This window comes from Gobio gobio (assembly GCF_949357685.1).
Source record: "Gobio gobio genome assembly, chromosome: 25".
Taxonomy (NCBI): Eukaryota; Metazoa; Chordata; class Actinopteri; order Cypriniformes; family Gobionidae; genus Gobio; species Gobio gobio.
The window spans coordinates 18,855,819-18,872,739 of NC_137121.1; the positions used below are offsets into that span (position 1 = coordinate 18,855,819).

Genomic DNA, 16,921 nt, shown 5'->3' on the forward strand with positions numbered 1-16,921 from the left:
AAGAGAATTTGTTATTTATGTAAGCGCAGCCAATAGGAAGCTCGTTTTGAAGCGTTTAAATGTCACAGGAGACCGGGATCGTACTATTAACTTAAGAGGGGTAAGGTTTTTCACAGCTATACTAAAATTGAGGTAAAAACGAAAATCCTGGAATACGTTTTCAGTTTATACATTTAGAATAAGTATATTAAATATTAAATTATGATTTATTTCCTTTAATTTTTACATTAAACGAAAGCAATAGACATACTGGGCTCAATACACCCCCAGTACGGGTGTTTTGGTTCGCTCCACTGTCAAATTGATTTCTCGCTGTTGGTCTCGTCTTTGTTGCTTTCACCGGTTTTGTTACTAAAACGAGAAAAATCAACATTTCAGTGGACTATCGTGCGAATCATATCACAACGGTATGTATTAATTTAACAAATAATAGCTTAATTTGATTAATAACACTATGGAAATGCGATTTATATCGATAGAAGCGCGTTGCACAGTTAGCTAGCGACCATCATTCATTGTACTCAATGAATTGGCACACTAGGCCAGCGTTAGCCGATCATGCTAACAGTATCACATACTTTATTTTTCGTTAAGAAAACTATATATCTTTGCCGTTTACCTGCTGGAATAATATGTAATGGCTAAATGTATTTAAGTACGCAATGTTGCGCAGTTTAAAGTAAACTACTGCCTGCTGTGGCAAAAAAAGTGGTGCGAGATGTGCATTGTGATTACGTGGAGTGTTTAAAATCCAGCACACCGAACCTTTTCTGATCTGGTTTATACACGTAAGCCAACCTAGACTGGATATGTTTTGATATTCACTTAGGAATGCATTTTGGAGTATTATATATAACTGAACCTATTCATTATACTACCATTAAAGTAATCTATATAAGTAAGCCTATAGAAAGGGCATTATAAATATTCTCCTACCACTGAAATTGCTGTTGATATGAACACAAATACTGATTTATTTAAGTAAATCTCGTAGAGATGGATGAAAGGCTCTATGGATCTTTGCCCCATGCCCCCTCGGAATACCTCCAACAATGGTGAGTGTCCCCCATTTGTCATCAATTGGCGCCAAGATTAATTACGATCCCACTGATTTTTATTATGCTGTTATAATAACATTCAGCACTTCAGTCTGATTTTGAATGCTACTAACCTGTCTGTACCGCAATGCACGAGTCACCAATAACGAGAGTTATTGAAAACCTGCCTTGATGTTGCCACTTGTGTTTGTTTTGAAAACTGTTGTGCTTCTGCAATTATTAACATGTTCATTTGCAGCAAAAAAATAAGATGCGGGTTGCATTAATTCTATGCTTTTCTCAAACTACACACTTAATAAAAAATTCCACCTATTTGTGTTAGAGATACAGTGCCCGCCACTAATATCGGCACCTTTTGTAAATATGAGCAAAGGCGGTTGAGAAAATAAATCTGCAAAATCCACAAAATTATAACCTTTCATTGAAGTAAAACAAACTCACATTATGAATTAAATGTTTTATCTTTCTTTTTTTTGGAAACATATTGGTCACAATTATTGGCACCCGTGAAGATTATCATGAGTAAAATATCTCTGGAGTATATTCCCATTCATATTTGTTTTTTTGTTTTGTTTTTTTTAGCACACCAGGGTGACTAGGAACATGAAATTGTCCAGCCATGACTTCCTGTTCCACAGGAGCATAGATAGGAGGAAACACAAAGGCCAAATCCCCTTTATCATTCATCATAATGAGTAAAACCAACGAATATAGTTCTGATGTGCAGCAAAAGATTGTTGAGCTTCACAAAATACAAAGTATAGCTAAAGCATTGAAATCCACATTTCCGCCATCAGGGCAATAATTAAGAAGTTCCACTCAACTAAAGATGTTACGAACTGACATCACCACATGTTGTTTGGGAGGGTTTCAAGAAAAATCCTCCTCACTCATCAAAAAACTAACTCCAGTATATGCAGTAGTCAGATACGACTGGAACTTCAAATGGGACCTGGTTCTATGGTCAGCTAAAACTAGATAAAAAATAGCTTTTTGGTAGAAAACCCACCAGAGGGGTTTGGTGCAAACAGGGATAAAAGGTACCCCATGCCCACAGTTAAATATACAGCTGGATCTTTAATGTTGTGGGCCTATTTTTTTTGCTGGGCATCTTGTTCAGATACATGGTTTTATGGATTCCATCAAATAGCAACAGATAAAAAAAATCTACACGACCGCTTCTGCTAGAAATCCTATGGGCCGTGGTTGGATCTTCCATTAGGACAATGATCCAAAACAAACATCAAAATCAACACAAAAATGTGTCACTGAGCACAAAATGAAGCTTCTGCTGCCATTGTTGTCCCAGTCCCCTGACCTGAACCCTATTGAGCTGGGAATCTGATGCATCTGGAGAGATTCTGTATGAAGGAAGGGTCCCTGATCTCATGTCAGGTGTTCGCCAAACTCATCAGGCATTATAGAAGACGACTCAGAGCTGTTATCTTGGGAGAAGGATTGCAATAATTGGGTGCCAATAATTGTGGCCAATGTGAACTAGAGAAAAACATTTATTTCATAGTGAGATTTTCAATTGTTTTACTTCAATGAAAGGTTAGAATTTTTTTAATGAAAGATCAAAAGGATAAACAATGCAGATTTATTTCCCTTTGCTCATATTTACCAAGGGTGCCAATATTAGTGGAGGGCACTTTATTTTCTCTCTTTTTTTTGTATTTATTTGACTACTGCTACCAAGTTTTGTTTAAGTGTCTGATGAATATAATGTAGAAGTAGTAATTATTTCTAGTTATTCTTTTTCTTAATGTTTATATTAATTGTAAACATTTATTTAAAAATATTATAGTTATTATAATATATAATAGTTGAATTATTAGCTATAATAAAATGTCCAAATGTATTTTTATCTTCATGTTGTCTGATTGTTAAATGTTCAGTGTTTCTTGAGTAATACTGTTAATTAGAAATGTACTAGAAATTATTTAAACTATATTTTCACTTAAAGTTAAAATGTATTTGATTAAAAAAAAACAATTATTGTATAGTGATTCTAAATATATTTGTTCAATAATTAATAAACAGTCAATACATGATTAATAATATGCTGTTATATTTATGCAAATGTTTGCAATCTAAGTGTATAAAGTATGTTCATCTTCGTTTTGTTTACAGTTACATTTTTTACCTGTTGAGTGAAGAAGTAATTATGCAAATAATGCCTTATATAGTTTACTTTACCTGTAAACTCCATTGTTTCCACAGTGGGTGCTATTCTAGAGACAATATAGATTAGAAATGTTGCCATTTATCGCAACAAAAAAAATATCGGTACAGAATATTGGTCAAACTATTTGAGCATATAAGGTGCAGTAAGTGATTTCTGAGAAACACTGTTTAGGTTTATTTAAAATATCAACAAACACAGCCTTCCCTTCATTGCTCTGCCCCCAAAATTCATAAATATGCAACGTCTATGTTTAGCTGAAGCAAAGCTAAATAAAGCTCTGTGAAAAATAGGGCTGCACAATTAATCGAATCGCAATTTGGGTTATGTATGTGCGATTATGAAAGTACAAAGGCTGCGATTTGAATGAAATAACTATATGCACAGTGTGCTAGTGAAGAGCAGCTCTGTGGTCAGTATTAAATGCTGCTCCGTCTGAAAGCACTTCGAGTTCGCTTATCACTTCATATTGTCAGTCGAGTGTTTGTGAGCTGATGTGGCTTCTTATCACAGAATGAGGCAAACAATGCACTATGTTATAGTTTTCTATACGGTGATAAAGTCTGTCAATCAGCACTGCATCCTTTATTATTATGAAAATACCCGAGAAGGCTTGAACTCAAATACACCATATCTTGACGCTGTCGTGTTTATTGTCTTCATGTTTGTTTAACCAGTCAAAGCGTTTCTATCTATCTTATTATTCAGCCTACAGCACTAGCTTCACATTAGGGATTTCCTGAAAACTATTACTGAGGCAAATGTGGAGTTTCTGCTCGAGGGCGCCCTCTGGCTTCCAGTATGAATGAAACTTTATGAAAAATAAGAAAAATAATACTTCTCTCTAAATAAATTTATATGACAAGCCATATGTTTTTCTTCAATGTACAGGAGCTTTCCCCCCCCCCATAGTGGATGCATAAGAGGCTCATATTTCATATTAAAGACAAAGAAATTGATATCACAGACAAAAAGCACAGATTTTTATAACCATATATTTTTTTAACAATAAATCCTTAGACCTTTCTAATGATTTTTAGTCATTGGCTGTCTGCATATTAATAGGTAACCCAGCAGTTGTTTTGCAAAATAAGTTTTCTGTAAAATATAAATATTATTATATTGTTATATTTATACTTAAATACTCTATTTTTTTATATAATGAAAATGTTATTGTAATAGTAATATTTATTTTGTTAAATATTTCTTATTTAGCAATAATAATAATTATTATTAGTCATATTAATGTATAAACACAAAATGTTTTTCATTTGTAAAAATAAATAAATTGTGAATCGCAATTTTAACCAGAATAATCGCAATTAGATATTTTCCCCAAATCGTGCAGCCCTAGTGAAAAATAAAGCATAGATGAAGAATGAACAACAAAGAGCAAAAAAATGAACATACAGTACACAAGAGATGAGCAAGATTTTGTTTGTTAGTCGCCAGCAACACACCAGTTCCAAACAAACAGTGACGCTCAAAACTGCTAACTAGCTAACGTTACAACAACAGCATAACTTGGAGCAGAAACGACGCAACCTCTGTGTCCGTTTTCAGGTCTTCCCGCTTAGATCTCTCCAGCGCTGGAAAGCGTTTCTAATATATACGCAGGATCTAAAGCTCTTGCCTAATCATAACCCTTCTTTTTTTTCCAGTGATATTCCTCTGACCTTTTCTCGTTTGTAATGTCTCTCAGCCTTCTCTCTTTCTACAGTCTGTCTTCAAATCCTCCTCTTGCTCACGCTCTCTCCTCCCCCATCTTGAGTGGACACGCCCCCTTGTGCTGATTGGCTACTAGTGTATTGTGCCGCTTGTTCCGATCCACTTTCAACAGCTTTTCTCAGAAATTGCCTACTGCAGCTGTTAAACATGTGCTTGTAGAATTACAGAAGTATAAGTTGGACTGACAACTTCCGGCCCTGTTTTTATTTTTCAAATAGGGTTCAGTCAGCTCAGCAACATCTGCAGGCCCTTCAAGCTCAGTATCCTCACATGGCTAATGGCAATGCTGGTTTTATGATGGAGGGACCCAGAGAGGACGGGGTCATGCAGCAGATGCCTGTACATCCAGAGGATGCCACCCAACAGGCCGCTGCTGCACAGAAAGGTAGTCTTCCAGTGCCATGTATTATCAAACAGTAGAATTGAGCTCGGCAAACTGAATACAATCTGTCATGTAGCTTTAAGTGAGTCAAAGTGTGTTTGTTTTTCCATTTAAGCACCTGCTAAAAAGCGAGGAAGGCCGGCGAGCAAAGAACCCAAACCCAAAGCTGAACCTAAACCCAGAGCCAAACCTGGACCCAAACCCAAGAAAGCTAAGGAGGATAAGGAGGCCCCGCCTGCTGAAGGACAGGAGAAGATTGATGGAACCTTCAAGAAAGTCAAGAGGAAAGTCGATCGTTTTAAGGGCATGTCGGAAGAGGAAGTCATGAAGAAGACACTGCCTGACATCCTTATCCCCAATCTGGACTATGTCATTGTAAGTTTTTATGGTTTTTGTCTTAAGTATGATAAAGAATGTTAAAACAAAAATGGCATTGAACTCAAATGACTGAAATTAATCTCATTTTTATGATACAGATCGGAATTAATCCAGGGTTGATGGCGGCCTACATTGGAAGATGGTTCCCTGGACCAGGAAATCATTTTTGTAAGTAGGCTTCAGTTCTATTATGTAACACCACTATGTTTATGTTATTATGTTTTAATGTAAAAAGATATTTTAGATGTTTTATATTATTTCATTTACATTTATTGCTAATATAAATAATAATACTATCATTATTAATAATAATAATATATTAATCTAAAAAGTTAAAAAGAAAAGAAAAAAAAATAAAAAGAAATATTTTTAGATCAATAAATGAGATAATTTAAATACTATATTTGAATATAATATAAACTATATTGTGCCAATTTGCTGCCTTGTACTAATATTTGTTTTATTTGTCAACCCTTCCTAGTCATCTTCAACTGATCTTCAAACTAGTATTATATTTGATATGCCTGTTAATAATATAACAGTGTAAATATTATTCATATTTATTATTTAATATTATTTATTAGTAGTATTAATAATAATGATTAATATCATAACATTTTAAAAGTGGTTGTTTACAAAAATAAAAAGAGGTATTTTATATTGTTAGGGTTAATTAATATTAATATAATTATAGTATAAATACATCAATATTGTTTACATAGTAAATAGTTATTATAATCAATAACATATATTTTTTTCTATATTATAGTCCTATTTTAAATGATATTAGACAACGTTTTTATTCAGAAAATATATAAATGGACATTTTTAAAAAGGTTTCTCCTGGAATAATTTTAGAATTTCTATAAAATATTTAATTGATAAATCAAAAAGATTCTATGTTATTATTACTGTTGTTGTTAGTGATATATATGTCTGATTTTGTATATTAATAGTTTTTTTAAGACAAAATTGTTAAAATATTGTAAATATATTGAAGTGATATATATATATAATTTTATTACTGGGGAAAAATGTATCGTGATTAATCGCATCCAAAATAAAAGTTTGTTTACACATAATATATGTGTGTGTACTGTGTATAATTATTATAAATACACATACATGCATATATATTTAAGGAATGTTTTATATTTTATTAAAAAAAAATGTATTTATATATAAGATAAATTATATATACAGTATATACATGTAAATATTTCTTAAATATATACATGCATGTGTGTGTATTTATATATGCATAGTAATTATACACAGTACACACACACGTTTTGTAAACACAAACTTTGACTTTGGATGCGATTTAATTACAATTAATTTTCCCAATTATGGGGTATATATATATATATATATATATATATATATATATATATATATATATATAATTAAAAATAAACTGTTCAAAATCTCTCATTTTGTCAATCTTTAAGGGAAGTGCCTGTTCCTGTCCGGATTCACAGAGAAGCTTCTAAATCACATGGACGATGATAGTTTGCCTGAGAAATACGGCATCGGCTTCACAAATATGGTAGAGAGAGCGACTCCAGGAAGCAAAGATCTCTCTAGGTGTGGAATATATTCACGCTGCTTTTATTCATGAGTGAAAGCGGTGCTGTTCTTCTAACCTGTTTTACCTTCTGCAGCAAGGAACTTCGAGAAGGTGGTAAAATCTTAGTGGAAAAATTAAAGAAATTCAAGCCCCTCATAGCGGTTTTTAACGGGAAATGTAAGTTTTTCTCTACCACAGATTCCTTAATGTGAAGAATACAACCGAAACAAAGACGTGCATTTAACAATTACATGTGTTTCAGGTATTTATGAAATGTTCTGTAGGGAGATATTTGGGAAAAAGCCCAAAACGCTTGAGTTTGGCCTACAGCCTCACAAAATTCCTGATTCTGAGACGGTAAGAAACCTTTTTGTTTTGGTTCCTTGCATGATAAAAGCAAAACTATATCAAATTTGAGTTACAAGTTGCTTTTCCATAGGCGCTGTACCTAATGCCGTCGTCCAGCGCCCGCTGTGCTCAGTTTCCTCGTGCTCAGGACAAAGTGCATTTTTACATCAAGCTCAGAGAGCTCCGAGATCAGCTGAAGGGTGTGATCAAGAGCAAGGAGGTCGAAGAAGTGAAATATTCCTTTGATCTGGGCTTGGCCAAAGGTACAAACAGAACTTTTATGATTGCCCTTCTTTTCTTAATCATATTATGAGTGTCAAAAACCACTTCCCTCTCTCTTACAGAGGACGCAAAGAGGATTGCCGTCAAGGAAGAGCAGTATGATCCTGGTTATGAGGCAGCTTTCGGAGGAGCTTATGGGGAACAACCACCTGAAGGGGGCCAAAGCAATGGATTTTGTAACTTCTCCACATCGGAGGAGACAGGTTGGTACCATTTTTCTTCTGCAGAAGACAAAAGAAGATTTTTTTCTTTTTTTTTTTACCATTTTTATCTTTCATTGAAGTTTAAAGGTGAAGTATGTAGTTTCTGCGACACTAGCGGAATATAAACTGGAACATTTGTCTTTCTGAACGGGTGATGATGCTACAAGTGTCCATTGTAGCGCATGGCATCACAATGCCCCGTTCACTTTTGACGTGTTCATGACCTGTTCATTCTTTGAAGGTCTAATTGCAGCTAATTTTCACTTGCACTCTTTTAACTTGAACTGAATGTCTTTTCCCATGTGACGTGTCAGCCATGGTCCCACACCAGCTGCACCCTCTGGCTCCGCATGCTACAGTAGCCCAAACTCTTGCTAAAGGTTGAGCTGGAAAGAGACAGATTTGAGCGGAGCGCTTTCTATGTTTTGATGGTGCCTCGGCTTGGCTTTACACTTTTTGGGGGATATAAACCTATGAATGGCTTCCTAATAGTAGTCAATGAACTGGGTTAAAGGGATGATTCACCCAAAAATGAAAGTGATCCCATAATTTACACGCCCTCAAGGTGTCCTAGTTGTATATGACTTCTTTCAGCCGAACACAATCGGGAGTTATATTAAATCATTTCCTGGCTCTTCCCAACTTTGAATAGTGTGCAAGTTTTTGAAGCTCCAAAAAGCGCATCCATCCATCATAAAAGTAATCCATACGACTCCAGTAGGTTAATAAATGCCTTCTGAAGCGATGCAATGTGTTTTTATAAGAAAAATATCCATATTTTACACGCATGCACGAGAGTTGAGTTCTGGCAGAAGGGTGACCTCTGACCCGACGTAGCTTCTCTTCTCTTATATCGAAATCCTCCAACACATTTTAATTCTGAAATTCAGGCCATAGATAGTGCTCAAATGGAATGAGACTGACCCCGAGGTCCGGGGCCGCGGGGATCAGGAGTTATACCTGGTCAAAGGCATACTTTGTCGGCTTATATCTCGGGAACGGCCCAGGCAAAAGGTTAAAAATTCGGTTCAGTCTTAGGACTGGACGTGCCCTTTCGACTTGCGCACGGTCCTCCTTGCCCGGGGTCGGAAGTTATAGCCAGTTATGGCGATATGGGGCTGTCCCCGAGACCTGTGACGGATGTGGTCGGGCAAGGGCCCGAAGGGGTCCTTCCCACCCCAGTTTGAGCGTGCTGGGACTTTCCTTCCCCGAGTTACGAGCGATTTTGTGACCAGCAATTTGTTTCGCTTTATCCTCTGTGCTTCCACATTTGTCAGTTCTCACCTGAGCTTATGCTACGCCTATGTCATGTGTCCTATGTCGGGTCAGAGGTCACCCTTCCGTCACTCGACTCCCGTGAATGCGCATACAGCTGGTCCCGGAAGCCAGTGATTTACAGTTTATAAAGTTTTAAATATGGTTATTTTTCTTACAATATGGATACTTTACTCCATCGTGAAAATATATCATTTTCTTCATGTATCATTTTTCCAGATTTAAGAGTTCATGGTGTCAAATGCCAGTTTTTTCCTTGTCTTATCTTTCCACGTCATATGTTCTAAGTCGGGTCAGAGGTCACCCTTCCGGCAGAACTGAACTCGACTCTAAAACGCGTACAGCCGGTCCCGGAAGCCAGTAATTATAGTTTATAAAGTTTTAAATAGGGATATTTTTCTCATAAAAAAACCCATCGCTTTGCTTCAGAAAGCATTTAATGACCCACTGGAATCGTATGGATTAATTTTATGATGGATGGATGTATTTTTAGAGCTTAAAAATTCTATTCAATGCAATTCTGAAGCTGGGAAGAGCCAGGATATTATTTTAATATAACTCTGATTGTGTTCGGCTGAAGGAATACACCTAGTATGGCTTGAGGGTGTGTAAATTATGGGATAATTTAGATTTTTGGGTGAACTATTCCTTTAAGAGTTTAACATTAAAAAAGTATATACATACTACACCTTTAATGTCGATTTCTGTGTTCAAACCTCCAGCCAACGCAGCTGAGAAGGCGCCAACGAATCCAATCGCTGTTGGCCAAGTTCAGGACGGTCAGTGGATGACGCAGTCTTTCGCCGATCAGATCCCAGACATCGGCAGCTCCTCTCAAGCCCAACCCTGGGGTGTATGAGGACAGACCATGGCGAGGGACTTCAGATGAAGCCTGTCGGAGGAGTTCCTGTGTTCTTCCAGAGATGCTGTGCCTCCCATCTTCTCAGAATCGAACCCAGGAGTCTTAAAGTGCACTGGTGTCTTTCTCCTGTGCGCTGCTGTGACGACTGTTACATTATAATTTCAGGAACGATTTGAGGAATCACAGTATCATACAAGGTGGCCCAACTTGCACAAGGAGAATCCAATGGCTGCTACGCTTTTAAAGAAACTGTACCTCTGAACTTCAATTGGGGGCCTTTGGGATCTCGAATGCCTCTTTATTAAAGAAGAGAACCGTTTTTGCAATGAATTTCAATTAGACCTTTTAGGAATTAGCATTTCTATGGAATTGGAATATTTACTCATCTTTTACATTTAATGGTTTAGAGACATTGACGTTACTTTCAGTAGTTTAGTGTACGAGGTTCTGAGCACTGGTTTATTGCATTATGTGATATCAGGGACTGATACTTGATTTGTTCATAAGGAGCGTTCACTATTATTTCATTTGATATTTTTAGACGGGACGTATTGTTGTCTGTTTCTGTAGTAATATTTTAAGTTTTAACTACCCGATTTTTTTTAAAGTGTAAATTTTAAAGATCATACTGCCAAATCCATAAGGACAACATTTAAACAATGTTTTGTTACTATCATCATGTGACAAATTGGGTCTTTTTTACATGTTGGACGGATGCAACCATGGTTTTAAGAACTTTTATGATGCCACTGCAAGATCAATTACTGATGATTGTAAATGTCTTTAAATGTTTTCCTTGTGAGGAAGCTTCAACATCACTGTTTAGAAAAATGCACACAATCACCTCTCCGCCTTGCGCCTTCAATACTGTAAAATAGAATACAGTATGACCATTTATACAAATGAAGATGGCTGAACTAATCCTGAGCATGCCATAATTTATGGAATTATCCACATGCTCTTATTTGGTGCTATTTTTGACTCCTCCTATAAAAATCATCTTTTTGTTGTTCATTAAAATACAATTATCCCGATTTCTACTTGTGCGCATTTATTTCTCTATTAGTGTTCAGTATTATATACAATAGGGATAAGAGCTCGAAAACTGATAGAAAATGTGTAATTCTATTTCAACATTGTAAATGATCTGTAATCTTTAATTTATAGGCAATTTAAGTGGTGTAGTTACATTAAAATGATTAAAAATGGTATTGCATTTTTTTTTTTTATTTGAAATAATTGTAAACAATAGTAATTATGCAGTGTATTACAAGTGGTGGAGCTCAGTGAGTTCGGTTGGGGTCTTGATGAAGAGTTGGACATTTCTGTGTATGTAAATAACTGAAGGCAGAAAATTCTTATTTAGATCCATCGCACTTAATATGATTATTTGTATATGTAATATCTTTCAAACCTTGAGAAAGCTTTCTTCCATACTCGTCCAATCATTTCCAATGTCATCTTACACATCTCTGGAGTCCACTCAGCAAGTCTAAATACCAGTCAGAGTCTTAGAATGAAATTAAGTGACTGGAATATTTAATTGTACTCATTTTTGACATACCTTAGAAGCATGATGTACGCCATCTCCACTGGCAGAATACACCACATTAGACAATAAACCAGTTTCACTGAGAAAGGACATCTTATTTGTTCATTCTCCATCATGCTAGCCTCGCAAAACACTAAATGTGGTGAAAAAGAGATTATTTTCTTTGCATTTAATATTCCAGATTCATGGTGTTATGTCAGTTATTTGTTTTCTTACCTTTCTTGACGGATTCTGGAAGATTACTTTTAGAATTCCCAGTCACTGTTGGCTTGTTTTCACTAATGTATTTTTTAGATGTTGGAATATGATCCCATAACTCTGACAACGGTGTTCGGAGCTTTAGGAGTTCTGGTAAGCAAAACAAAATGGGATCTAAACAGCCACAAAATTACCCAAAATATTATCTCAGGAAGAGCGTAGATTAGCCTACTCACTATTTTCTTGTAAAAAGCGGAAAGCATCCTCATATCCATTTTGACACATCTCAGCCAAGACCTTATGAAATACAAGGGTATGTAGGCTATGTGGGGTTAAGTATGAAAGGTTTTGAAAATGTATCAAATAATTAATCAGAAATGAAGCCTACCTCTGGTTCTGGCGGGAAGAATGCAACGACCACTCGGTGTGCATTAATGAAGCTGATATGAATGCTGACGTTATTGTAGTATATTTCATGGAAGTAAAAAGGGTTGCCGTAAGGACTGATGTCACTCTCTCCGGAAAAAGGGGAGATTGTGATTGTGTTCCTCAGACTAGAGAAAGGCATGTTATCACTCAATGCTCCGTCTACATACCTCTGAAAGCAGACATGTAAAAAAAAAAAAAATTATGACTTTAATGACAAAAGACTTTAATTTTATTTGAATATAATTGAAAACCCTTGTCAAAAAATCCTATTGGAATTTCATTTTATCCTGTAGGATCTTATTGGATTCTTAGAATCCTATTGGACATTCTGATTTATTTTAATGGAATTTCACTTTGTCCTGTAGGATCTTATTGGATTCTTAGAATCTTATTGGACATTGTGTTTTTATATAATGGAATTTCACTTTGTCCTGTAGGATCTTATTGGATTCTTAGAATCTTATTTGGCATTGTGTTTTTATTTATTGGAATTTCACTTTGTCCTGTAGGATCTTATGTTTGGACCGATATAGGCTACATAGTAGACTAGGATTTGTGGGCTCAACGCTCATCTTCTCTTTATGCCGTGAACTTTTCAATGCGCACTCGCGCTGCACTGCACACTCTGATTCTATGTTGCTTTAAGCGCATCATTCTGCACGCGGGATGCGCATAATCGCTTTGTTGCCGCTCTGTTTTGAAGCGTTTGCATATATTTTCATAGTTTGGTGCACTTAAAGATTATTAAAAAATATATTGTGCTCACGTATCGATCATATATTTGTTGTCCCTTTACAGAGTTGCACATTACGTTTACAATAAACTATAAATCTTGTAATTTTATATTATTTGTGTAGGCCCATATAATTATTTACATTCATATATAAATATAAATTAGAAATTAAATATAAATAGTTTTTCATAAATGTATTTAATAAGAACACAAATTAATTTGTACATTTTCATTAACATGTTTAGATTTTATAAAATGAGACAAAAGTTTTTTTTGGAGATACAATTTCAGGAGATACATTGTTGACGTCACTGTTAAAAATGCACTTCCAATAAAGTGTTGGCAAAAGCGGTTGTCATTTTTATGTTGAGGCTGCAGAGGTGTTGTCGGCAACTGATGAATGTAACTAATAAAGTAACTTGTAATCTAACTTAGTTACTTTTAAAATCAAGTAATCTGTAAAGTAACTTAGTTACTTTAAAGATCAAGTAATCTGTAAAGTAACTAAGTTACTTTTTCAAAGTAACTGTGGCAACACTGGTGTGTGCGCGTGTGTTGGGTAGGTTTAGGGGTAGTGTAGGGGAGAATGTACAGTTTGTACTGTATCAAAACCATTACGTGTATGGAATGTCTCATAACGTAGTTGCACCAACATAGTGTGCGTGAGAGAGTGAGTGAGTGAGTGAGAGAGTGAGTGAGTGAGTGAGAGAGTGAGAGAGTGAGTGAGTGAGTGAGTGAGTGAGTGAGAGAGTGAGTGAGTGAGTGAGTGAGTGAGTGTGAGAGAGAGAGAGAGAGAGAGAGAGAGAGAGAGAGAGAGAGTGAGTGAGTGAGTGAGTGAGTGAGTGAGTGAGAGAGTGAGAGAGTGAGTGAGTGAGTGAGTGAGTGAGTGAGTGAGTGAGTGAGTGAGTGAGTGAGAGAGAGAGAGAGAGTGAGTGAGTGAGTGAGAGAGAGTGAGTGAGTGAGTGAGAGAGTGAGTGAGTGAGTGAGTGAGTGAGTGAGAGAGAGAGAGAGAGAGAGAGAGAGAGAGAGAGAGAGAGAGAGAGAGAGTGAGTGAGTGAGTGAGTGAGTGAGAGAGTGAGAGAGTGAGAGAGTGAGTGAGTGAGTGAGTGAGTGTGAGAGAGAGAGAGAGAGAGAGTGAGTGAGTGAGTGAGTGAGTGAGTGAGAGAGTGAGTGAGTGAGTGAGTGAGTGAGTGAGTGAGAGAGAGAGAGAGAGAGAGAGAGAGAGAGAGAGAGAGAGAGTGAGTGAGTGAGTGAGTGAGTGAGAGAGAGAGTGAGAGAGTGAGTGAGTGAGTGAGTGAGAGAGAGAGAGAGTGAGTGAGTGAGAGAGAGAGAGAGTGAGTGAGTGAGTGAGTGAGTGAGAGAGTGAGAGAGTGAGTGAGTGAGTGAGTGAGAGAGAGAGAGAGAGAGAGAGAGAGAGAGCAGACACCCAATCCCATTAAAACCCTGTATAAATGATCGTACAGGATATTTATGTATTGTCTTATAAGACAATTCCCTCAGAATCCAATAGGAATCAGTTAATCTTATAGGACAAGTCATAAATATCCTATAAGACTATTTCCAACGGAATCCTATAAGAACGGTTCCAAAATATGATAGAAATTCCTGTACAAGTCTAGGATTTTATGACAAGGGAAGATGAACCCAGTAATTATTTTCCTTATTAAAACGTTTTAAATTTTTTTAAAAATCGCATAGAAAAAGCTGATTCCCTTATGGGGCGGGTGTGAGATCACATGACCAAACTCGTTTAGTCTCGTTTCCACCACAGATTCAAGGAAAAAGTAAAAGATAGCGACTTTTTTCTAAGAACTGTGAGATATAAACTCCAAATTGCGAGATATAAATTATGACTTTTTTTCTCGCAATTCTGACCTTTTCCCTCACAATTCTGGCTTTTTTCTCACTATCGCAAGTTTATATCTTGCAGTTACTGACTATGTTTCTCAAGATATAATCTCGCAATTCTAACTTTATAACACGGAATTGCGAGTTTATACGTTTATTTACAATTGCGAGATGTAAACTCGTAATTGTGAGGGGAAAAAAGTCAGAATTGTGAGATAAAAAGCAAATACTTTTTAATTTTTAATTCAGTGGCATAAACAAGCTTCCATAGTTATGAGAAGCGTGATTTTTTCCCCAAACCAGCTCAGCGGAAATCCAGCCCTGCAACCAAAAAAACCTACCAACAAGTGACGGGTAGGTTAAGGGTTCAGGGATCGCTTTAAACTCTGAACAGATTTTATTCTAGGCTTTTACTGAACGAAAGTCTTGCGGTTTGGAACAACACGAGGGTGAGTAAATGAAGACGCAATTTTCATTTTTGGGTAAACTATCCCTTTAAGGGCCAGATTTACTAAACAGGGCAAATTAGCGTGAGAGGGCAATCCCATAAAAGCGCTGATGGGAGTGGAAAGTTCTGAATTAAAGGACAGACGCAGCCGGACCAACACAAAACATGCTTTTTATGTGGTAAATACAAGTAAATTGACTAGCGCAAACCTTAGTAAATCACTCTGCATGATTCATTTAAATACTTTCCTCCCATAAATTTAGCATCTGAAAGGGAAACTCCTGCAAATGCATATGCAATAAGTTCAGCTGCAAAAAATAGCCCTGTTCACGCTGTTAGTAAATCTGGCCCTAAAACAATTTTTTTTTTTTTAATCAGTGAGTGTACCTTTGAATTGAAAAACTGCAAGCAAATTTATCACAAAATTACAGTCATAAGGCTGTTTGGCTACATACTATTCCATGATAGCTTGGAGGCATCACACCACAATACAGAGGATAAAAGCAGCTACAAATCAGAGCCTGCAGACAGGGAGCAAAGAGTACATCATAAATCCTCATGAACACTTATCTATTCATCAGGCAACAAAAGCCATTGACAACAAGGTAGTTGAGTTCACCTGAATGAGATCTTCTTTACTGTCAAACTCAGACACCAACACATTTGTCCCATCTGACACCCGTGTGAGTGACACATACAGCCGTCCGCTGGCGAGTAGGTGGGCGTTATCGGGCAGGTCTCGGCTTAAGAAGTTTCGTACTATCTTCAGTAGGTCGAAGGAGGGATGCACAGCACCCAGAGTGCCTTTCCGAGCCTCTCGGGACATTTCCAGCAAATTTTCACAGCATTTGGCTTCAAAATAGAATTTCCTTTAGGACTACAAATTTGAATGACATGGGGGGTTTCTATCTGTTATGATTTGGGGATATATTTTTTAAAACTATGTGTGTGATTAGTCTGATCCATGACAAATGCCTTTCACAAATATTTGATCTTTTACAAATTTTGGGTGTTTATAAACCACAAATAATTGTTGAAACTTACCTGGAGACATTTTGCATGCTATTACTGCACCCATGAGAGCACCAGATGAAGCCCCACAAATCTTTGTCACCCCCTTAAGAAGAAACTGGGCCTGTTCAAATAAACAGCAATATACTCCACAGTAGTAAGCCATCAGAAATCCACAGCCGGCAAAAGAGATATTCCATTCTTTAGCAGACTCCTGCATGTTCTCCAACACACTGTATGAATCCCTGAGGTTACGCAGTGCAAGTGCGATAAATAAGAATGACGGCTCAGTCATTAATGATCTGACAACGCTCTACTATTGCGAAACAGAGTGTCGCAATCATAGGGATCACAGGGGAAAACAACATAGTGTGGTGAGGACATTGCTAGTGATTTTTTTGTCAAAACATTAGTGAACTTGAAAGCAGTGA

The 16,921-nt window shown here is 36.6% G+C and overlaps 2 protein-coding genes across 5 annotated transcripts; one reads left to right on the forward strand and one right to left on the reverse strand.

Annotated features, from left to right (window-relative positions):
• The first annotated feature begins 292 nt into the window (after positions 1 to 292).
• tdg.1 (thymine DNA glycosylase, tandem duplicate 1) lies at positions 293 to 11,481 on the forward strand. 3 transcript variants are annotated; one of them, XM_079810258.1, is made up of 11 exons: positions 293 to 407; positions 995 to 1,055; positions 5,190 to 5,356; positions 5,469 to 5,728; positions 5,830 to 5,899; positions 7,183 to 7,318; positions 7,396 to 7,478; positions 7,564 to 7,658; positions 7,741 to 7,912; positions 7,994 to 8,134; positions 10,132 to 11,481. In XM_079810258.1, the coding sequence occupies exons 2-11, from the start codon at positions 997 to 999 to the stop codon at positions 10,266 to 10,268; spliced, it is 1,320 nt and encodes a 439-aa protein (XP_079666384.1). In that variant the 5' UTR covers positions 293 to 407; positions 995 to 996; the 3' UTR covers positions 10,269 to 11,481. The 3 variants fall into 3 exon arrangements, with proteins under 3 accessions (XP_079666384.1, XP_079666383.1, XP_079666385.1); XM_079810257.1 differs by having other exon boundaries at positions 983 to 1,055; positions 10,132 to 11,480; XM_079810259.1 differs by lacking the exon at positions 995 to 1,055 and having other exon boundaries at positions 299 to 407; positions 10,132 to 11,480.
• On the reverse strand, positions 11,455 to 16,826 carry LOC307122253 (patatin-like phospholipase domain-containing protein 2). 2 transcript variants are annotated; one of them, XM_079810261.1, is made up of 9 exons: positions 16,524 to 16,826; positions 16,099 to 16,331; positions 15,935 to 16,000; positions 12,410 to 12,619; positions 12,258 to 12,318; positions 12,040 to 12,171; positions 11,836 to 11,956; positions 11,686 to 11,763; positions 11,455 to 11,612 (listed from the first exon to the last, which is right to left on the reverse strand). In XM_079810261.1, exons 1-9 carry the CDS (start codon positions 16,783 to 16,785, stop codon positions 11,555 to 11,557), a joined length of 1,221 nt encoding a protein of 406 aa, XP_079666387.1. In that variant the 5' UTR covers positions 16,786 to 16,826; the 3' UTR covers positions 11,455 to 11,554. The 2 variants fall into 2 exon arrangements, with proteins under 2 accessions (XP_079666387.1, XP_079666388.1); XM_079810262.1 differs by having other exon boundaries at positions 16,099 to 16,356; positions 16,524 to 16,758.
• Positions 16,827 to 16,921: the final 95 nt, after the last annotated feature.